General features: G+C 37.4%; 1 protein-coding gene across 2 annotated transcripts in view; it reads right to left on the minus strand.

Annotated features, from left to right (window-relative positions):
* HS2ST1 (heparan sulfate 2-O-sulfotransferase 1) overlaps positions 1-26,794 on the minus strand; it is a 154,408-nt gene that overhangs the window by 19,518 nt on the left and 108,096 nt on the right. For both annotated transcript variants that reach the window (XM_084871422.1, XM_084871423.1), the window contains exons 2-3: positions 17,656-17,894; positions 6,721-6,806 (exon numbers count right to left, since the gene is read on the minus strand). In XM_084871422.1, the coding sequence (XP_084727548.1) occupies positions 6,721-6,806; positions 17,656-17,894 (325 nt within the window). The remainder of the gene's footprint in view (positions 1-6,720; positions 6,807-17,655; positions 17,895-26,794) is intronic.

Genomic DNA, 26,794 nt, shown 5'->3' on the forward strand with positions numbered 1-26,794 from the left:
AATACAGGAAAGGGAAAATTAAATAAAAAATAATTTAAAAATTTACAAAGTTACATAAAACATTTTAATTTCATTGCAGCAATGATTCCTCATTTCTGGCCCACCATACTAGATAAATGATATGAATAGATGCAGCATAAGTCCACACAAGTATGACCATTAGAGTTTGCTTTCTACTGCTGCTGATTTTAAAGATAAAATAGAAGTGAAAGATATTATGTTTTTAGCATTGTTTCCTCATGGAATAAATTGAAGGAACACAAGGCTTTTATGTTAGCAACTTTTGCAGAACCTAGAATTGTGCAGCTGGCTCCCTATTATAATATCATCATGTGTCCCAGTCTTGATAACTTAGTGTTATCTTGACTCTTCATTTTCCTTATTCTTCATTTAGTGCAGTTACCATGTCCTTCTAATCTTCTCTTTTGTAGGCTTTCTCACAGATTTTAACTTTTCTTCCTTGATGACTCCCTTTCTCTTCACCGCTGCCCTCTCCCTAGGTCTCTTGCTTAGATTACTGCAATAACCTAGTTAGTTTTTTTACATCCAGTCTCTCTCTCTTTCAATCTACCTACAATACCAATTCTCAGCCAATATTCCTAAAACACCATTTGTTAGATCACTCTTCTTAGAAATCTGAAACAACTCTATGGTTTATATTGACATCATTCCCAAATTCCTTTGCTTAGCTGTTAATAATATCTGTTTGACTTTTGACTTAGGTAGCACCTTATTGATCTAACTTTATTTTCAAACTAGAGGCCCGTTGCATGAATTCATGCACCAGTGGGGTCCCTTGGCCTGGCTTACCTGATCAGGCCAAAACCGGCTCTCCAACATCCTCCAATGGGTCCTGGATTGTGAGAGAGCACAGGCCAGACACAGAGACCCCACCCCTGGTGCACGATTGGGGCTGGGGAGGGACACAGGAGGTAGGCCAGCCAGGGAGGGATTGCAGGAGAGCTCTAGGGCACGTCTAGCCTGAATTATTCCCGATCAGCCAGACCTGTCAGAGTGTCTGACCCTTGGTGGTCAGTGCACATCACAGCAACTGGTAGACCAGTCAACTGTCTGTTCCCTGGTGGTCAGAGCACGTCATAGTGAGTGGTTGAGCAGCCTTAGCATCTCATTAGTGTATTACACTTTGATTGGTTGAACGGACAACAGGACAACCAAACACTTAGCATATTATGCTTTTATTATATAGGATAAGAGACCATCTATCTGTTAAGATTTAGGCCTGCCTCTTCTTACCCCTCCATTACTATTTCTTATTATACTGATTCCTATTTCTTCTTACATGCCTCTGCCCATTGTCTTTCTTAACTAGAATGCCTTCCTTATTTTCCTATTACATTAATTCACTCAAAAATGCCTTTTTAATGCACCACAGGTTTGCCATGCACTATTCTAATACTAGGGATATAGCAGTAAAAAAAAAAAAAAAAATCCTTGTCCTCTGATGCTAACATTCTACCTGGAAGAGACAGAATATAAACAAATAAGCAAATATGTCAAATGGCAAAAAGTACAAGAGAAAAATAATGAAGTGAAAGGGAATAAGGGCTGCCAGGAGAGGTGAGGAGAGGACAATTTAAAATTGTTTTTTTTTCAGGAAGGCATCACTGAAAAGGAGCTATGTAGATATCTGGAGGAAAGTGTTCCAGGAACATGAGACTTCCAAGTATGAAAGCCCTGAAGCAGCTAAGTGCCAGGCATTTTTGAGGATTAGAAAGATCAATCGGGGTGCAGCAGTATCGGAAGGGGATATTAACGGAGCATGAGTTAGAGAGGTGAGGGTGGGGCAGGGAAGAGCAGATCATGTTGGTCTTGTAGGCCATTATAAGAATTAGGATGCAGTCCTGACTGAGTTAGCAGAGAAGTGTCACAATATGGGACCTAAAGCACAGCATAACACCTACAGTTAACTAGAGGCCTGGTGCACGAATTTGTGCATGGGTAGGGTCCTTCAGGGTAGCCCATGGGCCCTGCGTCTGGTGCCCATTCTAATGCAAGGGGGAGGGGGGAGATCGGGATGCAACTGGCCCTCTGGGCAGGCAGTGGGATGCCCTTGCCGGCCAGGGATCTGGATCCATCCTGCTGACATTCGCACTGGTTGTTGGGAACCATCTAGCAGCTGCTTTTTATAACATTTCTTCCTTGCAAAGCATTTAGGGAGGAGAAGCGGCCATGGTGCCCGAGGCTGAATTCCAAGAGGCTGGCAGTGCTATGGGGATCGTGCCAGTGGTGCCAGTCCATCAGTGACTGGCCCATTCTCTGGAGATTGCTAAATTCTGAAAGAGTGAGAGGCTGTTGCTGGGCTGGTGGACATCCAGAATGGGTTGGTCAGCTAAGCGGTGCTCCCTGCATTGATTGTCTACCCCCTGGTGATCATTACAGTATATTGTACAATATATTGTAACTGAGACCCAAGTTCAGCTACCTGACAAAAAAAAAAAGCCAAACTTTGGAAGGAAATTGGTTTATTCAAGTGCAGGCAACTGAAGAAGGTAGGAATCTCTTGTCCTAAAGCCCATCTCAACATCTCAGTCCAAGCAGAGGTTTTTATAAGGAGGGAGAGGGAAACAGAACAAAGAGATTAAGGGGAGGAGGTTGAAAAGTTCTCTACATATAGACCAACACAGTCCATTCCAATAAGGATCTCAAAACTGATCAAGCAATGGTCTGGTGTGTGGCATCCTGGTTTTTGTCACCTGGTTTACAGTTGAAGGTCAGCAAATTTCCCAGAACTGGGATGACTGAAGGCCAGAGTCTATATCTTTTGAAGTTAGTTCCTAGAATTCCTATACAAACATGTTGTTTATCTATAAGCTACATATTGATCAGTCAACATTTACAGAAACAATGCCAAAAGAATGGGATTAGGAGCCCTGCCTGAGTAGCTCAATTGGTTAGAGCATCATCCTCAATACCCAAGGTTGTGTGTTTGATCCCCAGCCAAGGCACATACAAGGAACAATCAATGAATCAAAAAATAAGTGGAACAAATCAATGTTCCTATTTCTCTGAAAATCAATAAATTAAAAAAAAATTAAAGAATAGCATTAGGAGAGAAAGAAGTAGTTAGGAAAGGAATATAAATATGTAACAAGAAGATATTTTTGTTATTATTCTAAAGTTCTGAATAAAGCCAGATAAATATTACTAAAACCTGGTTTGGGCAGAAACAGGCCTGCAAATAAAATGTGTGCTTCCTAGTAATCAGTCTAAATGAGAAAGTACTTCTCACTTTTTATTTCCCTATCTTATTTCCCGAGCTTCCTGGGTTTACACTCTTTTTAGCATCTCTTCTAAGGCAATTGAAAAGATATGCGATTAACTATTTACTTCACCAAATTGGGCCATTTACTCCTAAAGGCAATTATTTTAATGGAGTCCACAAAAAACTATGCCAGTCAAAAATATATTTTGAAGAATGAAGTATTATAAAAATTGGTATGATGACATTTCTTTCTCCTTCTTTATTCATCCATGATGAGTATGACTATCAAACTAAAAATTACATTAAAAGATACTAGTTATATCTACAATAGTTCCTGACTACATATATCAAAATGTATTTTCTCTAGTTATTTTAGGTATTTGTTTAAAATCTTATAGAAGTCTATTAAAAATTCTCACAATATTTTTCACTTCCAATAAGATGAAACCCATTATGAAAATATTCAAACTCTAAATGTTCATTTTTGTATTTATAAATAAGATTAACTTTTTCAACAAGCTTTATACTTTTTCAACTGCAAGAACTCCAACATATACCAGAGCTTCATTCTTAGTACAAGACTTTTGCCAAAAGCAAAAGTATGCAATACATTATTTTAGTAATGAAAATCTCAAATATTAGAAACCAAGCACCGAATGTGGAAAAAATAAATCATTTAGGTGAAAGGGTAACAAACATTCAATTGAAGGATAATGCAGCCCTGAGGGGGAATATGCATATGAATAAAGTTTATGAAATTGGTTCAATGCCTCTGCAAAGAAAAAATAATTAGTTTATTTTAAAGCTGCCTATAAAATGTTTTCAATATTGCAATATGAATTATTTATAGAAAAATGCACATCTATGAGGGAAGGAAAAAGGAGGAGGTAGAAGAAGATATGGGGGATAAATAGTGATGGATGGAGACTTGACTTGGGATGGTGAACACACAATACAGTGTACAGATGATGTGTTTTAGAATTGTGCACCTGTATAATTTTGTTAATCAGTGTCGCCCCAATAAATTCAATTAAAAAGATAAAGAAAAATGTATATCTAACTTTAAAGCTATAATTTGATTGAAGATCTTGAATGCAGTGAGAGCAACTAGAAATAAGAATATATTGCTTTGTGTATATAATATTTGGAAGATTCCTTTTTATTTACATGCTTTTCAAAAAAGTTAAGATTTATTATCAATCTGAATCAATAACATTTCATTCTATTTTTGCTGGATATCAATTTAATTTTCAAATTTTATACAGAATGCTCTTTAAAGTTGACAAATATTTTACTTTGAAATCATAACTGCTAATGAAAAAACTGAGTAAACATGTCTAAGCTTAAATAATTTCTTAAATATATTTTTAATGTGTTTAATGTTAGTGCAGGGTCTCATAGGGAAAAGACTTGGATTCGGGATATTACTATAATGATAAATACTAAAAAGCATTCAAATGGATTCACAAGCTGTCTGTGTTTAGAGTATTCCTTTTGACCAGTTTTCTGATTAGTACTTAATGTATTAGGTCTAGTAATAATTAATGTCGTTTTCTAATACTTTTTAAAATCGAATTTATTTAAACAATACAACAAAATTTAATCAACAATACAGTTGCCGTTGTTTTCTACTACTTGTGCCCAACGCTCAGGAAGCATTTTAATCCCTCTGTTGTAAAATTCTTGTGATTTTGATGCAAAAAATTCGGTCAATGCATTTTTGAGGCATTCTTCATTATTAAATTTTTTTCCAAGAAGAAAGTTTTGCAAAGAACGAAACAAATGGTAATTGGAAGGGGCAATATCAGGAGAATATGCAGGTTGAGGGAGAACTTCCCATTCCAACTGGCGCAGTTTTTCAGCAGTGATTCTTGCAGTATGCGGTTGTGCGTTATCGTGGTGAAGAATTACGCCCTTCCGATTAATCAGCACAGGTTCTTTTTCTCTTAAAGCTTGGGCTAACCTTTCCAATTGGGCACTATACACTGCACTTGTAATGGTTTGGTTAGATGGTAAAAGTTCATAATGAAGAATTCCTTTAAAATTCCACCAAACACACAGCATCACTTTTTTCGCGTGCAAGTCAGGTTTTGGCATGGGCTGCGGAGCCTCATTTTTGTCCAACCATTGAGGCCGCCTTTTCAAATTAACATACAGCACCCATTCTTCATCTCCGGTAACAATTTGCTCTAAACACGGCAAACGGTTTTGACGAGAGAGGAGCGAACTGCAAATTGTGACTCTTTGATTACGGTTGTTGTCGGTCAACTCATGAGGAACCCATTTTCCAAACTTTTGGACTTTGCCAAGTGCACGCAATTGATTGGAAATTGTTTTTGTGAACAATTTAAAGTTGTCGCAAGCTCTTGTTGGGTAATTTGAGGATTTTGCACCAAAAGAGCTTGAAGAGCTTCTTGATCAAAATTGGACACACGGCCTCGACCACTCTTGTCATCTAACGAAAAATTTCCCTTGCAAAATTTCTCAAACCAACGCTGGCATTTTCTGGCGCTAACTGCATCTTGACCAAGAGCACTACAGATGTTTTTTGCAGCCTCACTTGCTTTTCTTCCTAATTGGAACTCGTAAAGCATGCAGTGCCGAATATGCTCTTCATCCGCCATCTTCTTAGCCCTAGTTTTGCAACAAAAACCAAACCAAACACAAACTTTTTCAAGCAAAACTTGTTAATTGCACTTCACACGTTCTGTAGATACCACGTGTTTGAAGGTTATGTCAATACAAGTCAACGCCAAGCAAGATTTTAAACGAATGTTAAAAAATGACATTAATTATTACTAGACCCGATAGCACAGACTCCACTGGGAGCCACATAGAGTAAGTATGCCTGTAGTTTCATAAAATTTTCTTGAGAGAATTATAATAGAAATACTTGATCCCATTCTTCTAAAAAAATATGGAAAATGAATGTTATTTATCTCCAATTTCAGGCAATTAGCTATAAAGAAAAATAAAGGAAAATCATTATATTTTAAAAAGTCTCCTTTGAACACATCCTAATTTTAAAGTGAAAACGAGGCAGCCACAGGGAATGTGCATACTCACTGGTCCTGGCTGAGCAGTAGAAGCACTGGGCATCATTAAAAGAGTGGTGGCTTCTCTGCTTTCTAGTTCTTAGCCAATGGTAATCCATAATCTGATTGGCCTCTAGGTTAAAACTTGGTGTTTCCTAAAATAGCTTTATTTGGTTGTACAAGAAACCTAAATGTAATAATGATAAATAACTTCAAAGAGTATTACCTAAATTTAATCTACCTCAAATTTCTGAAATTAATATCCACAATTATCAATTTATGAACACTAGAGGGCAGTAAAACACTAGAAGGTATATTTAAATTACATAACTAAAAGTGGCAAAGGCAAGCCAATACTTTTTTTTTTTTAGTCGAAATCCTAACAATTTAATAAATTTATTCCTTCTTCAGATTGCTAAAGTACAAAGTATTCTTTGGCGTGTCAGTTTAGGTATAACTTACTTTGCAAAGTCCAAATAAGAAATGTGTCCATGATAAAATCCGGGTTTCATCTCTTTCCAGGAAGTGATATTCTTCACAAAGCGTACCTAAAATAGGAGGACACACTCATTACTTACATGTAATTTAAAGAAAATGAAATTCAATGATAGCAAACTACTTTCCATGTAGGCATTTAAAACCAATCACAATTGTAGTTGGACAATTACAGAGCTTAAAACACAGCTTTCTAACTAAGAAAAGTATAGTTAACTACTAATTCATCATCAAGAGAGCTATCACCACAGTCAGAAAAGTGGGAAAGAAGACCTGAAAAATGCATTGCACAATGCAATCACTCACAATGCTGTACAGTGCAGACATTCACATGGAGTGAGGGAAGGTAGTACGAACACACATTGTGAAAATAAACAAATCATCTTTTTTGTCAAAGAAAAGTTCACTCAGAAGCCATTTTGGTTTATGTGACTTGGCAGCTACCATGTTGGCCTCATGACTTGCAGGTCCCCTGGGGGCCGCCATCTTGAAATGGCAAAGGCCAATCCCTCCCTTTGAATTCGCCAATCATGAAAAACTGTGGGCATGTGCTCCAATGAAGAGTGAGGAACAGGTCATGGGCATCAGGATTAAAAAGCTTGGCAGACCACCTGCTCAGTGTGCGAGTGCTTCCATACTATGTGTGTGCACACCCTCCTGCAGAAGTAAAAACATTTGCCTTGCTGTTTGGCTCCCAAGTATGTTTTGTGTCCTACGAAGACCCCTGAATTTGGGAGCTCTCCTTATTTCTTACAACATGATGAAGCAGGCAGCACTGCAGCAGAGGAAAATTCTAGGCAAATCTGTTTTCTATTAGAGACCTGTTATTCCTAAAAATTCATTTTTATTAACAATTCAATAAATTAAAAAATTGCTAAATCAAAATAATTAGAGAAAACATAGTAATTACCAGAAAACTTTAAAGAGTTAAGAGCAGATATCATAAGTTTGTTGATAAAAAAGATAAAATTAGAGATGTGATATAGGTAAAATAAAATTTTTAAAAAGCTAATTACTCCTTTAATTTAATAGAATTAAAAGTATACAAAAGATTAGTTAATATGAAAAAGTCCTTGCAAATATATTTTAAAAATTTGCCCCGCTGGTATGGGTCAGTGGATTGAATGCTGTCCCATGCAGCAAGAGGTCACAGGTAACTCTACACTACTAGCTAATTTCCTTAATTTAACTGTCCAATTTATACAAGGCATTAAAACAACAACAAAACAACCAGAAGAATTTGAAAGGAAAAGAGAGTCATCCTTCATATCGGGATTCTGATTTAAAAACTTGGACATTGGAGAATGTCAAGTTTTACCCACTAAAGAAACCCCTCAAATCCAATCATTAAAACTCGACCTCCAAAAACTCAAAGTTCTGTAGATCTCTCTCCCTCTCCCTCTCTCTCTCCCTCCCTCCCTCCCTCCCCCTCTCTCTCTCTCTCTCTCTCTCTCTCTCTCTCTCCCCCAATTGCTTATTTTTCCTCAGAACATTCACTACAATATCAACTTCCAAACCACCCTGTTCACTACTCTCATACTGGACAACCATTTTTCAACAGTGACCACTAATTCTTGCCCTTTCTATTGTCTTGGGTAAACTCAGGAGTTACTAAAGATTGCCAGTCAAAACTAAGAGATATGGTTTAACTATCTATGTAGGACTTTGCATTTTATTTTCCAACTTTATTGTGAAGTAAATTCAGGTGGGTTATTGTTGAGACTTTTAACAACACCCATTGCTAAAATCTCTAAAAGACTCAGAATCTTTCTTTAATCCCCAACTAAAAGAATATTGAAGGCTATATACTTGATGCATATGTATTTTCTCCATTTCATCAACATTCAACTAAGGTAATATGTTAAAGTTTCATTAATAAAACTGTGGCTGACTTACAATTTGCAATAATTCAAAAGATGCTGAACTGAGATTTACCTTCCCTCTATAGAAATAAAAAAGTGCTAAGCAAACAAATGATGTCAATAAGGTTAAAGCGGCTCTTCAGACTGATCTGGAGAATAGTCTTGAGTATTTACATACTACTGCAAGTCTATACCATTCTAAACTCTTCTTTCAAAGTGACCTCCAAGGTCATAACCAACTAAATAACCCTCTTTGATGAACAGTATTTTGTTTTTCTTTTCAAAGTATTTAGCCACTTCTCCTTTTAGCCATCCTATATAATAAAAGCCTAGTATGCTAAGTGTCCAGTCATCCAGTCAGCCATTCAACCAATGAAAGCATAATATGCTAATGATATGCTGCAACTAAGGTTGCTCAATCACTCGTTATGATGTGCACTGATCATCAGGGGGCAAGCAGTCAACTGGTCAACCAGTCACTATGATGTGTACTGACCACCAGGGAGCAGACAGTTGACAGGTCGACCAATCGCTATGATGTGCACTGATTACCAGGGAGCAGATGCTCCAACCGGTAGATTAGCTTACTGCTGGGGTCCAGCTGATTGGAACTGAGTGAGACAGGCCAGACAGGCCCTGGAGCCCTCCTGTGGTCGCTCCTGGCTGGCCAACTTCCTGCATCCCTCCCTGGCTCCAATCATGCATTGGCAGGGTCCCTTTGGATGGGCCTGCACCCTCTCACAATCCAGGACCCTTCCAGGTATGTTGGAGAGCCAGTTTTGGCCCAGTGGTAGACCAACTAGTTGCTATGGCATGCATTGACCACCAGGTTGCAGACACTCAATGCAGGAGATGCCCCCTGGTGGTCAGTATGCTCTCACAGCTTAGCCAGAAGTTGGGCTCACAGCTGGCAAGTACAGCAGCGGTAGTGGGAGCCTCTCCCATCTATGTGGCAGCACTACAATATCCAACTGCTGTCAGTAGGACAACCCCAGAAGGCAAATGAGAGAGTGCAAATCGGGCTGAGGGATAACCCCTCCCCATCTCTGCGCAAGAATTTCATGCACCAGGCCTCTAGTGTTAAATATTTATCATATTTCTCCTGAATTTTCCCTGTCTCTTCACCTTTAATCAGTCTGGTTTCAGTTCCTATTCCATCACTTTCTGCCTCCTCATCTCTCCTACACCACTTACCTTGTCTTTCAGTATTTCTTCCGTTTTGTTCTAGTTTTTTTCCCTACAGTGCAGCATTCTGCCTAAGACCTTGAGATAAAGCTCTGGAGCACAGAGGAATGAAGGGAAATGGAGAGTAGGTGAGCAAGTTTCTACTTGGTTTTTAATGGATTCTTATTGTACTTGGCACTAATAAAAGTAAAGTGATAGACAAAGGAGCAAAACTAAAAGTATCAAATGAAGTTAAGGAGACTGAAGATATTGCTAACTGGCTTGGGGAGAAAAAACAGACACCACAGTGACTTTACTCAAAGAGAATTTCCATACTCTGATTGAAATAGGCTATCAAGAAGGATGTTTCAGCAGTAGTAGTTAGATATAATAGATTAAAAGAGATGTTTTCATGCTTAGCCTGGAGCAGATCCCAAACTGTGATTTTTGTTTGTTTGTTTGTTTGTTTAAAGTATTATATATGTCTCTTTTTTCCCCACTTGACCCTCCCAAACACTCCCACCCCTAAGGGCAAGCCCCCACCACCCCAGTGTCTGTGTCCATTGGTTATGCTAATATGCATGCATTTAAGTCCTTTGATTGATCTCTAACCATCCTCCCCGCCCCCCTGCCATTTGTCTCTGGACCTATTTTTGTTCATTAGTTTATGATCTCACATATAAGTGAGATCATGTGGTATTTATCTTTCTCCAATTGGCTTATTTCCCTTATCATAATGCTCTCCAGTTCCATCCCTGCTGTTGCAAATGGTAAAAGTTCCTTCTTTTTATAGTAGCGTAGTATTCCATTGTGTAGATGTAATCACAGGTTTTAATTCACTCATCTGCTGATGGGCACTAAGGCTGTTTCAAATCTTAGCTATTGTAAATTGTGCTGCTATAAATGTAGGGGTGCATATATCTTTTTTGACTGGTGTTTCTGGTTTCTTGGGAGGGATATATTCCTAGAAGTGGGATCCCTGGGTCAAATGGGAGTTTCATTTTTAATTTTTTGAGGAAACTCCACACTGTTTTCCACAGTGGCTACACCAGTCTGCATTCCCACCAGCAGCAAAGGAAGGGTTTTTTTTCTCTGCATCCTCGCCAGCACTTGTCGTTTGTTGATTTGTTGATGAAAGCCACCAAACTGTGATTTTTGTCAGATTTTATAACTGAAGCAGAGTCAGGCTAGCAAGTAATCAGAGAAGACCTTCAGGGAAAACACAGGCAAGGTGGGAAGCAGTGCAGTGATTTATTTGCTAGTGAATCAGACCTGAACCAGTGCTGCAGGAAAAAGCTGACAAATCACCATCTTGCTAATAGTGTATCTAGACCTATTCTTAATAAGATTAATCTCAACATTATGATTATCTGTGATCACAAAAGAACTTGTTTTCACTATCTAAAAGTAAAAATGCCACTCTGAACATTCTGGCCAAATTTCAACTTCTTAATAACTACCTATTTAATGAATACTATTAACTTGGGTAATTACTATATACTGAACTCCTACTGATTTATATACTTAAAATAAAGATTCATTGTACAGCGTGGGTAGTTTTATGAGACTAAACTAGAGAAGTTTTATATACAAAGAGGAAAACTGAGTAACTGTTGGATAAAAATATAAGAAAGGTCAGCAACAACTGCATACAGTATCTTCACTAAAGTTCAAATCTGTGTTATTCAACCCTTTTTCTGAGGGAAGGTGGTAATGGGCCTGGGTGTTCTAAATCACCTGAATTAAGGTTAGACTATATTATTACTCTCAATCAAATGATAATTATATTACTACACTCTGCAGTAATTATTATCATGGTATCATGCTCAGCTAACAATGACTTTCAGAATTATAACTGGTCCATTTGTTCATTCATTTAACAAAGAAAGTTATGAAATGTCTACTAGGCCTCAGGCACTGTTCTTAAGCATGGAGATATACAGTAGTGCTGAATAAGACAGACAAGTTCCTTATATTATAACAGAGGAAAAGACAGACAATAAGATAAATCAGCAAATAATAGGAAAAATACAGAAAGACTGGTGGTACACAATAACTTGGAAGAGGCATTTTATATATTTAAAGTAGACATATTATATGTATGGTGACTAAGTAGGGTTTTACTAAGAGAATCCCATTTAAACCTTAAATGGATAACATGAGACAAATCATGTGAAGTCAGAAGTCATTCTAAAAAGAAGTGGTAAGTGCAGAGCCCTTCAAATGGAAATGGCTTGGCACAGTCAATGAACCAAAAAGCCAGCGTGGCTGGTAAATTAGAGGTGAGAGCAGAGGAGAAGAACTTGGCCAAAAGGGGCTCATTGGTCGAGGTAAGGAATTTGGATGTTGTTGGGGAGGTAGAAATATGAATATAAGTACCTCACCTGAGAAGATTATAATACACATGTTCCCATAACCCCACTGAGAATCACATTCTAGAACTTTGCTATTCCAACTGTGGTTCAAGGCCCAGAAGCATCGGTTTTGACATCAGCGGAAACTGTTGGGGAAGGTCATTCAAAAGACATGACTGCTGGTTTGGCTCACAAGCTGGACAGGGGCAACTGGAAGTTCCCCCCGCCCCCCCTCTCCTGTGCTTGGAATGCATGCTCTGCTTGACTTCCCTGTGTAAGAAGCTGCCCAAGGACACAGCCTTAGGACCGAATGTGGTGATGAGACTATCTGGGCTGTACATGACCAAACCCAGTTAAGGCCTTTGGTTTCTCCCTGCCTTCCACGTATGGAGGCTGGTTTCAGATTACCTTTTAAGGAGGTTTCAACACAACAGAAGCTTTCAGAAACTCAGAATATCAGGCTGCATCTTACTCCTTCTGAATCAGAATCTGCATTTTAATCGGTGATTAGATATACATTAAAGATTGAGAAGCACTCATCTAAAGTGCTGTGTCAAAAAAGCAGTATGTACAACTAATATCAAGCCATAAGATCCAATGCAAATGAACAGAAGTTGGCTAAATGGTAAATTAAAAGAACAAAAAATTACTATGCTGTACTACACAGAATGCAAATTCTACATATTTTCAATGTCTTACAGAAAGGGGTAAAATACAGCCACAGACTTAAATATATGAGAACAGAAAAGAATTAAGAAATATCATAAAAGCCGAAAACGGTTTGGCTCAGTTGTAGAGCGTCGGTCTGCGGACTGAAAGGTCCCGGGTTCGATTCCAGTCAAGGGCATGTATTGTACATTAGTTGCGGGCACATCCCCAGTAGGCAAGAGGCAGCTGGTCGATGTTTCTCTCATCGATGTTTCTAGCTCTCTATCTCTCTCCCTTCCTCTCTGTAAAAAAATCAATAAAATATATATATTAAAAGGGTAATCATTAAAAAAAAAAGAAATATAATAAAAGACAGGTACCACTTACAATTTGACATTGTTACTTTAAAGACAATATGTTCTTTAATATAGAGGTATTTTCATGATAGCAGAGTAAACAATTAGAACAACTGATTACTTGTCTCCTGCCAATTCCTGTCTATTAACTGAGTAAAGCCCATCTCAAAAACATACCTCTCATGACTGAGTCTGCCTCATTCTTTTTACTTAGTATTCTCATGCCTTATGTTTTCAAATGTTTATCTTTTAGTCTACTCATTCTTACTTTCTCTTATTTTATCCCAACTTGTTAATTTTGAAAAATTCCTTATCTATAGACAAGTTGAAAGAACCTATATATAGTTAGATATAGATGTAGATATAAATATAGATATATAGATATAGATACAGATATAGATACACACACACACACACACACAATTTTTCCTGAACTGTCGGAAAGCAAATAGCAGGCGCCTTTGATCAAGGATCCAATAACAGATCACACATTATTTTTGGTTTTCATGTCTCCTTAGTCTCCTCTAGTGTAGAGAAGATTATCCCATCCCACCCCCAACAAACCCTGACTTTTTTTGGTTGTCACAACACTGACATTTTTAGAAGAGTTCAGAACAGTTGTTCTAGAGAATATTCTACAACATGGACCTGTTACTTTAAGATAAGATACAGGTTAAACTTTTGGGTGAGACATATTTTTGGTTAAACCTTTTGGTGAGAACACCATATATTGATGTTTTCATTGAACAGTCCTCATATTTTCTGTCTATATTTTACATTCTCAAGTAAATCCTATATAATAAAGAGGTAATATGCAAATTGACATCACTCCAATACACAAGATGGCCGCCCCCCATGTGGACACAAGATGGCCACCACAAGATGGCCAGCAGCAGAGGGCAGTTGGGAAAGAAAAGGCCTGCAGGGGAGGGCAGTTAGAGGCAACCAGGCCTGCAGGGGAGAACAGTCAGGGGCAACCAGGCCAGCAGGGGAGGGCAATTAGGGAGGACTGGGCTAGCAGGGGAGGGCAGTTAGAGGCAAACAGGCCTGCAGGGGAGAGCAGTTGGGAGAGACAATGCCTGCAGGGGAGGGCAGTTGGAGGGGACCAGGCCAGCAGGGGAGGGCAGTTCGGGGAAACCAGGCCAGCAGGGGAGAGCAGTTAGGGGTGACCGAGACAGCAGAGGAGGGCAGTTGGTGGGGACCAGGCCTGCAAAGGAAGACAGTTAGGGATAACCAGGCTGCAGGGGAGGACAAGTTAGGGGTGACCAAGCCAGCAGGGGAGGGCAGTTAGGAGAAATCCAGCCTAAATGGGTATTTGGACATCCCTTAAGGGGTCCCCAGATTGGACAGGATGCAGGCTAAGCTGTGAGACAACCCCTCTCCCCCCTTGTATGAATTTCATGCACCAGGCTAATTATAAATAAGTTCTCTAAAAGATATGCCCTTGCTTTTTATTCCAAGCCTTAGCATAATCTCTGCATATGTTCCATAGTCAATGAATGAAAACTTAAAAGGAGAGTTAACAACTGTTTCGCACATTTAATAATTTTATACTAGACTATAAATATTTGGGCTTTGCCTCTAAAATTTTTGAGAGAAATAATTACACATGTAAGCAGTTTAGCACAATATCTAGTACATTATGTACAAAATAAATCTGGGAAAGAGCTAGGGCTAACTGCAGTTATTAAGCAGACTGAACTGCTGAGGTTAGAAGAGGATGGAATCGTCACCTATATTTATGAGAAACTGGGCTTTAAATGAAAGATTGAAACAATGGTATATTTAATAAAAATCTATTCTTTTAAGTCTCACTTCTGTCAAGTATTGATTAGTAACTATTTCTCAGAGAAGAAAGAATTTAATTCCTACTTGAATAATAAAGCAGTTGAGAACAGTACACAAGAACAAAAATATGGCATGAAAATCAAATTATGTTATGCAAAATAGGGTTCAGAGAATACTTAAAAATATTTTTAAAGCATCTAGTATAATTTAGAAGTTTACATTTAAATAAAGTTTACTAGATTGAATGTAAAATAAAAGTGCTACCTAATATGTCATGCCCAGGAGAGAGAAGCAGTAACTGTAACTTGTTTGAACAACTGCTTCTATACAGAACCAGAAACTAGTAAGTAATTTAGATACGGTGTATTAGAGAACATTTTGTGTATAAGCTATTCCAAATTAAGAGCAGGTTCTCAGCCACCAGCTGCCATTTTGAAGTATGTGACTAATGATTAAGACTATTCCTCTACTCTCCCCACAGACACATATTTTAAGAGTTGGTCATTATGTGATCCAATTGCTTTTAATACAGTGTTTATGCTTCTCTTCCGCTGGGTGTTTTTTCTTTCTTTTCCTTCTCTATTATTAAACTATTGAGAGGAAAACAGAAGTTTTATTTCAATCAAATGCAACTGGGAAAATGTATCACTACATGATGCCTATAAATGTCATATGTGGTAAGCTTCTGTAGATTTATATTTCCTGAAAAAATGGTAGATGCATTGTCAGACATCTCATAGCTGCAGAGAACTCTGTAATACTGGACACAAAACAATTCTAAAAATTGAACAAGCAAGCTAACTTTATCTTCCTAAAAAAAATACTACTAAAGAAATCTAAAATTATATGAGCATTAAGAAATGTTCCTTTTAAACCAAGATACATTCAGAAAAGCAATCATGCAAATAGATTTAAAATATACCACATGCTGTATAAAAACTGATTATTTAGTATACTTGCCTTTAAATACACAATATTACATAATGAATAGTTTTATGACCCACTTAACTAAATAAGCTCATGTTCCTTCCAATTTATAGTGGAGTTATTTGGTTTGGCTGACAGATGTAGATTTTTGGTTCTATGAAAAAGAGTAATTGTGGATGCTGCAGAAAGACAAGAATTACATGGAGAAATGATATTCCATATACTATTGACTTTTACAAACAGCTCTCTAGCAAGAAAGCAAACATTAACCTTGGGTGTCAATGTTATTCTCTTGCGTCAGAGTAAGGGTTATGAAATGCTAAATAATGGAATAACAAAGTCAATTCTGCAATAAAACAAGTTCAGATATTTTCAAATAGAAACATTCTAACTATGTGTCACAAATACCTTCCTAATAAGGCTACCCCAATATGGTGTTTAATCCTATATAGTATTTCAAATATTATATTTTCTTCACATGGAACCTAATACCCATTTTCTTTAATACTTGTAGGAAGAACTTATATATACACACACACACACACACACACACACACACACACACATATATACATATATATACACACATATATATACACACTTTTTATATATATATAAAAGCCTAAGCAACCTAATGACCGAACCACCAGTCGACTGGTTGGTAGGATGCACACTAACCATCAGGGGTGCAGATGCTCAATGTAGAAGCTGCCCCCTGGTGGAAAGTGTGCTCCCACAGCCAACCTTCCCCATGGCTGGCAGACCATCTCAATAGGCCCTGATCACCAGCCAGGCTGAGGGATTCCAATAGTGTACAAATTCATGCACTGGGCCTCTACTTTATTTATAATTAGAACTCCAGGGGTGGAGAAAATATGTGCTATTACTGATAAAGAGATGAGTAAATCTCATGAGATAATTTCCTCCACTTTTCTTAAAACTATTCCAAATAATTATCTATCCATCTGTTTATCTAAAATTTCCTGACACCTTAAAAGGCAAGATTGTGGTAAAATATAAGCCATAATCCCTGTTTTGTACACATTTATAACTAATCCTAATAATAAAAGCTTAATATGCTAAGTGCCCGGTAGTCCAGTCATCTGTTCTACCAATCAAAGTAATATGCTAATGATAAGTTAAGGCCACTGTGACATGCACTGATCACCCGGGGGCAGATGCTCTGACAGGTAGGTTAGCTTGCTGCTGGGGTCCGGCCGATCGGGACTGAGTTAGTCAGGCCAGACATGCCCTGGAGCCCTTCTGCAGTCCCTACCTGGCTGGCCAACCTCCCGTGTCCCTCCCAAGCCCCAATCGTGCACCAGTGGAGTTCCTTGGCCTGGCCTGCACCCCCTTGCAATCTGGACTGAGGGATCCACCTATTGCATGAATTTCGTGCACTGGGCCTCTAGTATTTACATAAATTACTAGTAAAGATAATATGAAATTCATAAAATTGAGCAATACAGAATATAGGTTTTCATCAAATAAAGATTTCCGTATCATAAGTTGAAAAAAATACAATGTTTTATTGCATAATATCTTGCTAACAATAATGTATATTTAAAAAAGAATACCATATTGAAGAGCATCAATTTTATCTTAGAAAATTCAAGTTATTAATCCATTTATTTCACATATATTTGAATATATACTAAATGCAAGGAAATGAGAAGTACAATTACAGAAGAATTTGGTTGATTCCTTACCCCAACAGATTACAATTCATTGCGATCAGCACAAATGTCCCTTAAAATGCTTTGTCCCTTGAGATACAACATGCATTCTTTAAGTTGTGCTTACCTGATCTTGTAGTGACATCACTGGATTATTTTTGGTAGTGTTAATATGAAGAACATGGTATTTATTCTTTGCACACAGGTCATAGGCAATATTGGTAAAAGAGGTGCTTGCGGTTTTGGGAACTCTGTTATAAATGATCACCATGTCGTCTTCCTCATCTAAAGCTGCATCTTGTCGAGGGCCATCCATTGTATGACGTTGCTCAATTTCTCGGACTTCATGTCTTGCAATAGCCCTTTCTGCAAAGAAAAACAGAGAGGAATTTAGTTTGTAAAGAGACTATAAGGAAGTTATAAAACACTGAAAATAATTTCCTACACCTGGAATATAATTTCTTTTCTAAGAATTGGGTAAGAGCAGATGAAAAAATGTTTTGAGGGCCAAACATCAGAACTATCTTTGAAGGATGATACATCCTATATATAAAAGCCTAATATGCTAAGTGTCTGGTCATCTGGTCAGCTGTTCAACCAATCAAAGCATAATATGCTAATGATATGCTGTGGACACTCAACCACTCACTATGACATGCACTGACAACCAAGGAGTAGATGCTCCGACTGGTAGGTTAGCTTGCTGCTGCGGTCCTGCCAATTGAGACTGAGAAAGGCGGGCTGGACAGACCCTGTATTTCTCCCATGGTCCCTCCCCAGCTGGCCAACCTCCCACGTCCCTCCTCAGCCCCGATCGTACACAGATGGGTCCCTCGGCTTGGCCTGTGCCCTCTTGAAATCCAGGACCCATTAGGGGATGTCGGAGAGCCGGTTTTTGCCCAATCCCGCAGGCCAAGCCAAGGGACTCCACTGGTGCACAAATTCGTGCACCTGACCTTTAGTATACATATAAAACAGAACTAAAGAATACCCAGACCGGAGAGTTCTTCAGTGTAGTTCAAAAGACACTTTATAGTCTAATAGAATTCCCATAGTTTGCCCTAATTCTCAAAGACAGGTTATATGGAATACTAAATTTCATAGTAAAAAATGCACTTAAAAAATACATCACTTAAAATGTAAGCAAAGATTTTGAAGTTTACTATTTGGGATTTAGTTATTTTCTGGTTTATCAAAAGGTATCAGGGCAGTGGTTACAGTGCTATGTCAGCACAATTATGGGTGTACCTGGCGGGGGTGGGGAGGAGAGGATTAGAAAAGATAGACAAGAGAATAAAGCTGGGGCTAGGTGGGACACTGCCCTCTGATTAGAGAGACAGTGCCACAGCCTGCAAGCTGAGTCTTTATTTTATAGCCAGATTTCCACAAGGCAAAGAGCGTGGTCAAGATGTTTACAATGCTCTTGTGGGTTTCAAATCTTACTCAATAACATGCACCTGAACTCTATCAAGCCCACATCACTCAGCCTCCTGGGACTACAAGTTCAGACCATAAGGTCAAGCTTACAACTTATAGCCTTTGGCTATAATTGTGCTAGGACTTGCAAGTGGCTTTGACACAAGAGGATCATACCCTCTCATTAGTCCAAGGCTTGAATCTGTCCAAACGCTATAGCTACTCTCCACAGATTATAAGTGCTGGTTTTGATTTTTAGGTAACAAGAGTGGAAGCAACACCATCACAAAACCTTTTTCTTTTTGGTTTTACATTATAGATAAGCCCTGGCTATATTTATTCCTGAAACCCCATGGTTCCTCTAATTCAAATCCCTGTCTACCACATAGTTTAAAAGCAATTACATTTTGTTTTCTACTACTCCCAATTTAATAGAAATTTCAGTTTCAAATATTTTTTAGCGTAAGAGAGCAAGAAAGAGGGAAGGAAGAAATGAAGGAAGAAAATATCTAGCAAGATTGCAAATTTCTTTGCACAGAAATAGCTGCTCCCACATAGTATGCACCTACTATTACCAGATCTTTGTGTAAGCTATCACACCTTCCTTAAATTAAGCACTTTTCCATTCTCTCTCTGCCTGATGAATTCCTCAACCTGCACATTAAATTTAATCATCACTTGCAAGGAAAACATTACCTGCTCTCCCTAACTAGGTCAAATTACACACTGTCATGTATGTATGCACAGTGTACTTCATACTACGTCTTATACTTATTATAATTGCAACTTTACATTATATATGTATTGTTATTAGTGTCTGTCTACCATAATGCCTATAAATTAATAAAGTGACATGAAAAAGCAATGTGCTATGATTATAGTAACAAATTCAGGCTTCCAATATTGTTGGACCACAACTCTTAACTTTTGATTCAGAAAATAAGGTCAGCACATTACAGAGAGCACATTCAGAGCTGAGTATTCACATTTAGAAGACTTGAACTAATTTTGTATAAATTAAAGTTCCAGGCCTCTCAGCAGTGGGCTTTGCAAAACAGGAAGAAAAGCACCTATATGTATAATTTCCCCTCCCTTGGGACATGGATGGAAATGTGAGGAGAAAGATGAGCTTAACATTGAACACACTGTTGGACTGCCTGAGACATCAGGAGATGTTATGTTGGTTTGTGGGTAGATAGGCTGAGAGTGGAGAATAATGATTCAAGTAGAAGACATCTGGGGAAACCATGGGAATGGATGAAATTGCCTAATAATCTAGAATATGTAGATGGGAAGAGATGCTAGGATTCAATCTAAGGAAATACCAACTCTTAAGGAGCAAGTAGAAAAAGATAATCCAAAAAATCAGCAATAGAAAAAAAAAGAAATATGACAGACTTCTAAGAAGCACATACCACATTTCAGAAAACAGTATTTTTCATATTGACAGGGCTTTCCAAATGAAGCTATAAATCAAAGTAGCATATGATGCTATATGCATCTACAAAGGATTTGGAAATTGTCTCAAATTAAACTGGGCAAGTGTTTGAGAGTCTATATACATTATTATATTAAATAATTTTTTTAAAAATCTTCCAAACAACTTCAAACTGTCATCATAGCCCAAACTATTAAGGCATTGTTATGTCTACACACCCTCCTTTTTCTACTGAGAGAAATGAAACATGCTGCTGTCATTCAAGTGCTGACAGAGGTGTGAGGGCTCTCTCCAGCAGCCCAGATATGCCTGAAGCTGCCTTTAAAATTAAGATTTGCCTACTATCAAATTCCTAGTTTACTTTTACTAGTTTTTCCAAAATTAAGTATTTAGAAAAGCATATTTTGTGTTATTTCACAAATGGGTATCCATTTGACTTATAGAAAATATAATGATTACAGAAAAACTGCGACATTAAAAGTTTCTGTAATTATTCTTCCACTTAAACATTTCAGACCCAAAATTACTTTGAAAATTAACCAATTAAAATATTTTAAAAAGAAGTTATTACTTAGTCTGTGGAATTTTTGTATTATAAGGTGCTAAAACTCCACCTGAGCCATGAAACTAACATGTTTTCCCAATTAATCACTGTTCTTGGTTCATTATGTGTATTAAATTATAGGAACTGTATATTTCAGACAATTTTTAAGGATTTCTTAAAATATGAAAAGGTACAAATATGGAGTCACTGCTTTCCTCATTTAAATTACATATGTATGAATTTTCTATTTTTCAAGTATTTTTACTGCTTAAACAAACAAAATAATTACTACCACAGTGTAATGCCTAAAACAACATAAAAGATTAAAATAGTTTGGAAAATTAAGAGGATTTTTGCTAGAGATATGTTTCTAAAATAAAATCTCAGCTGGTTGAACAATAACAGGAACTACTGTTAATGCTAAACCACTCTTATCTTTTGTGATAATACTTAAAACTACTAAGATTACTTGTAATATAGACATATTCTTTACTTACTAAGTACTTGATAGTTCCAATGTTTTTCCCCAAAGATGTTCTGCATCTACTTAATACAGCTTCTTCTGAGACTCTCTTAAATCAATGGGGAAGCTTTATTACAGCATGTTTGCAGTGCACTTTGAGAAAATAGGCAGTATATTTAAAACAGTAAAGATGCATTTTATAGTGGTAATGCTTTATCATGTTTGATTTATGTATTATAAAGACTTATATACAACCTATTTCAGAATCACCACAAAGTGTATAGTGTACAAACAACATGAGGTGCAGTCTGAAAGTCGTGAAATTACAGGCAGGCCAGACCACACTAGCACTTACGTGCCTGACTCTGAACTCCATGGCAATTCTAGGTCTTCTGGGCTCATGATGAAAGTGGCACATACATTAATTTAATCAATTTTTCCATGTGGCAGATGATCAACAAATTCAAATCTTTTAAAAGACCATTCATACTAGCAATAAATACCTATTTCTTCATTGATAATAAATTAAAGGCTTCATGTAATAATATAATGATCAAACTAAGCATAAAACATTGAATTAAATAGACCAACCTAAATTCTATACAGCATTAAAGTCACAGATATACATGTATGTATATATATATGTAGGTATGTACACACACACACACACACACACACACACACACGTGGCCCGATGCACAAAATTCATGCATAGGGGAGAGGGTGTTCCTCAGCCCGGCCTGCACCCTCTTGCAATTCGATACTGCTGGCTCCTAACCACTCAAATGCCTGCCTACCTAATCGCCTCTAACCACTCTGCCTGCTGGCATGCTTGCCCCCAACTGACCTCCCACTGGCCTTCTCGCCCCCAAATGCTCCCTCTGCTGGCCTGCTCAACCCCAACTGGCCCCCCTGCCCTCCCGTCCTGGCCTGATTCCTCCTAACGGCCTCTGCCTTGGCCTGCCACCATAGCTTTGTCCAGAAGGACATCTGGAAGGTCTCCCAGTCTAAGTAGCATATCACCCTTTTATTAGTATAGATATGCATATATGTGTATGTATGTTTGTATGTATGTATGTATCAGACTACAGAAAAACTGAAAAGATAATTTTTTTTAACTACAGTGTTTCTTTTAATGACTAATTTTTTATAACATTTAAGATTATTTTGGGGGGTAACACCTTTTTTCTTTGAACATTTAATTAATTGTTCAGTGCATTAAATAATTACAGAGAGGAATAAGCTATGTGTTTTGTATAAATTAAAGGACTCATGAATATAAAACCTCCTCACTCCATCAAAGATAAATTATGCAATGGTCTCAGCAGAAAATAAATAGTTCACAAATGTTCCGAAAAGTGTAGTATTTCTGTACTGTGGAAAACAGGTTAGGATTAGAGGGATAAAAGAAACAACAAAAGGAAAAAGCAATAAATTGCCTTGCCTTCAAATAATGAAATTTCTGCATGTTAAAGTAAAAAGTATAGAGTGAGATAGTAGGTGAAGAAATGCAAAGAACATTAAGAAAAAATGATCAAATTTCTATATAATTACAGGAAGAAAACATAGACATTGGCATATTAATTTTAAGACTCATGTAGATAATAAGCTAAGGTTGTTTGTAAGAAATTTAAACCACATATGTATGCATAATGGAACACAGCAAAAATAAGCATTAGTGGCTCATAATGACTTTTGGGGTCATGAATGAGAATGTGATGAAAACCATGACTTCAAAAAGGTTGATTTGTGCATTTCCTCTTAGAGCCCAATCATGAGCATGCAGGATGGAGTGAGGGGGTGATCCCAGATAAATACTCCCAGAAAAATGACTCCTAGGATAGCATGGCTTTAAAATAAACTGAGACCATTGCAAAATTTATCTTTGGTGGAGTGAGGAGGTTTTATATTATGAGTCCTTTAATTTATACAAATATAAAATAAACTGCTTAAAGTTTATAATTGTTCATGAAAGCATTTTTATCATGAACAATTGAAAAATCACAGAGAAAATGGGCAGTGTCTATCTGAGAAATGTATATGGGTGAGGTGCCCAGGGGCCAAAAATGTGACCAAGTAGATGCTTTGAGGTAGAGGAAATTCTGCTTTTTCTTTTTTAAACACACGTGGAAAATCTCCGGAAGATTTTCAGAAATATCAGAATGGCATTTTAATTGAGAATGAGGTCCTGGGTGAACATATGGGGTCAAGACCAAGAGAAAAATAGGTTCTGTACACACTCACAGGTTTAGTGCAAGAAAAACTGGTATTATCAGTTTTTGGACACAGTGAGTTTCAGGTGTCCATAGAACATCCAGTAATAATATGTAGAGTGCTGAAGACATATCCCAGGAGAAAGTTTTGAACTAAAGATAGAAATTTAGGAGTCTGCAACTGATGTCAAAAGAGTGAATGAAATCATGAAGACAAAGAATAGCATATATGAAAGCCTAAGCAACTGACCAACCAGCCGACCCACCAACCAGCCAGTAACTATGATGTGCACTGACCACCAGAGGGCAGATGCTCAACATAGGAGCTGCAGAGTTGTGGTGATTTGGCAGCTGCGGTTCTCGGGTGACGCACCCAGAACCAGAGAGGTGGGAACCCAATTCCAGGGTGGGTCACCCAAGAACCACCCTCTTGCAATCTGGGACCCCGTGGGGAATGTCAGAGAGCGGGTTTCGACCCAATCCCCACAGGCCAGGCTGAAGAACCCACCAGTGCACAAAGCCGTGCACCAGGCCCCTAGTTAAAAATAAACATCAAAGCAGACTTTGGAGAACAATAGACTTTGACCTCTTTCAGCACACTACCTACTTATAACACATAAGATCAACAAAAACAATCCTGTAACATGAATGCTAAATCATGTGCTTAACTACTAATAAATATTTTGTTTTGTTTTTTTTATCATATTGTCCACTTATAACTATCCATATTTAGTTCATTTCAACATATACAGCAGTTATGAGACACATTTCCTTGCTCCACATTTTACTGATATGCCTTTGGTATATTTTTTTGAGGGTTTGATGAGTTTGGTAATTCACAAAGCATATATTTGGGCCTTATCACTATATAATATATTTAATGAAATAAATCTCTACTAGGAATTCTTTTTCTTTTTTTTAAAGTATATTTTATTGATTTTTTACAGAGATGAAGAGAGAGGGATAGTTTGAAACATCGATGAGAGAGAATCATCAATCAGCTGCCTCTTGCACACTCCCTACTGGGGATGTGCCTGCAACCAAGGTACATGCCCTTGACCAGAATCAAACCTGAGATCTTTCAGTCCACAGGCTGATGCTCTACTGAGCCAAACCGGTTTCGGCTCTACTAGGAATTCTTAAAGTAAAAATAAAGATATGATAATGTGACAGATGTGAAGAAGGTGAAAAGAAAATTATTCAGAGAAGGGACAAAAAAAGTTTTTTAAATGAAAACGCTGAAGAAAAAATACAAAGAGGGACTAATTATATGTAAGCTTTGTAACCCAGCTAAAATATTAATTTTGATATTAAACTGGTAAGAAGATTCAGAAATTTCCTAAACTTTTAGCAGAAGTTCAAACTGCCATTGAAATAGATGTGCTTTGATTATTGAAATAAATACCAAATCAAAAAGAGAAAAGCATTTTCAAAGTCAAGAATGAAATGCCAATACTATCTGCAAAACTGAATTATTTTCACACTTCAACAACTGCACCTGGTACTTCACTGACTTGCAAGTAAAAAGAATAGGAGTAACTAGGACTCAGCTCCAGCTGGGTTTGGAGATCATTAACTAAAACCCAATGCAGCAGCTGTTTGAAAATTAGAATTAGCGATGCTGAAAGCTGGCAATTATTTCACTAGAGCTTAAAATACATCATATTCTAGAGCAGTGGTTTTCAACTTGAGCATGCATCAGAATGACTTGCAGAATTTGTTAAAACAGATACTCCTGACTTCCAACTTTCTCCAGTTTCACTGGGGAGTATAGATCATTTACTCTTAATGGGCAAATATCAATTTTATAATTATAAATAGGGATTTAAATTTTTAAATAATTTTAGGAAATCCCATCAAGTAACCTTGTTTCTAAATTTTAAGGATAATTAAAATTTAGGAACAAGGTTACTTAGACTTTGTTTTACTTCGACTTATTAGTTCCAGTTTATCTTAGGCTACAGAGGGAAGGAAGGAAGGAAGGAAGGAAGGAAGGAAGGAAGGAAGGAAGGAAGGAAGGAAGGAAGGAAGGAAGGAAGGAAGGAAGGAAAGAAGGAAGGAAGGAAGGAAGGAAGAGAAGGAGGGAGGGAGGGAGGGAGGGAGGGAGGGAGGGAAAAAAAAAAAGAAAGAGAAAAAGAAAAGAAAGTAAACAGAAAGAAAAAAGAAAAGCCAAATTTGAGAAAGAAACTGGGACTCCATTAGAAATAAAATGGCCTCTGAAGTTGAGAAATTATGCCACACAGAATTCTTTTTATTTTTAATTTTTTAAAAATATATATTTATTGATTTCAGAGAGGAAGGGAGAGAGACAGAATCATCAATAATAAGAATAACTGATGCGCTGCCTCCTGCTCACCCCCTACTGGGGATTGAGCCTGTAACCCAGGCACGTGCCCTGATCAGGAATCGACCTCCTGGTTCATAAATGGATGCTCAATCTCCGAGCACAGCAACTTGGCATGCTACAGAGAATTCTTCTATGTTGGTTATGGATGAAATGGCGAATGATACCAACAGGGTCATAAACCAGAGTTAACAGAAATGTATTAGACAAGTTCCAGTGTGGTTCTAATATACTTTGTAATGGCTCCTATTGATACAGTTTTTAAACAGGCTCATAAATTTGGAAGTCTTGGGAGTTGGGAGACTTAGCAATTTCTTTTGGAAGACTTGGGACTTGGTTGTTCTTTGGTTATGCAAGGTTGGTTTAACATTCAAAAGTCAATGCAATTTACTAGGTTAAAAGGCTAAAAAGAAAAGAAAACATACAATCATCATAATACATGCAGAGAAAGCATTTGACATAATCCACATCCATTCACGATAAAAATCACAGCAAACTAGTAATAGAGCTTCTCCAAACTGAAAAGAGAATATCTTTGAAAAATCTGCAGTTAACAACATTCTTTATCGAAAGACTGGATCTTTTTATTCTAAGATGGAAATAAGGAAAAAATGTCCACTTTCATGCTGGATGAGAAAAGCCAGACCCAACTTCCCCACAAAAAAGCATATATACTGTTTAAATATATATAGTTAAAAAAAAAATAATAAAGTTGTTAGTTTCATGAAGTTCACCTTTTGATTAACTGTTTGTTCCCAAATAGTTTACACCAGTTATCCTATCTAATAACGAGAAAATATGCAAATTGATCATCACACCAACACAAAGATGGCGGTGCCCAGTCCCCT

This window comes from Pipistrellus hanaki, assembly GCF_964339955.1.
Source record: "Pipistrellus hanaki genome assembly, chromosome: 2".
NCBI lineage: Eukaryota > Metazoa > Chordata > Mammalia > Chiroptera > Vespertilionidae > Pipistrellus > Pipistrellus hanaki.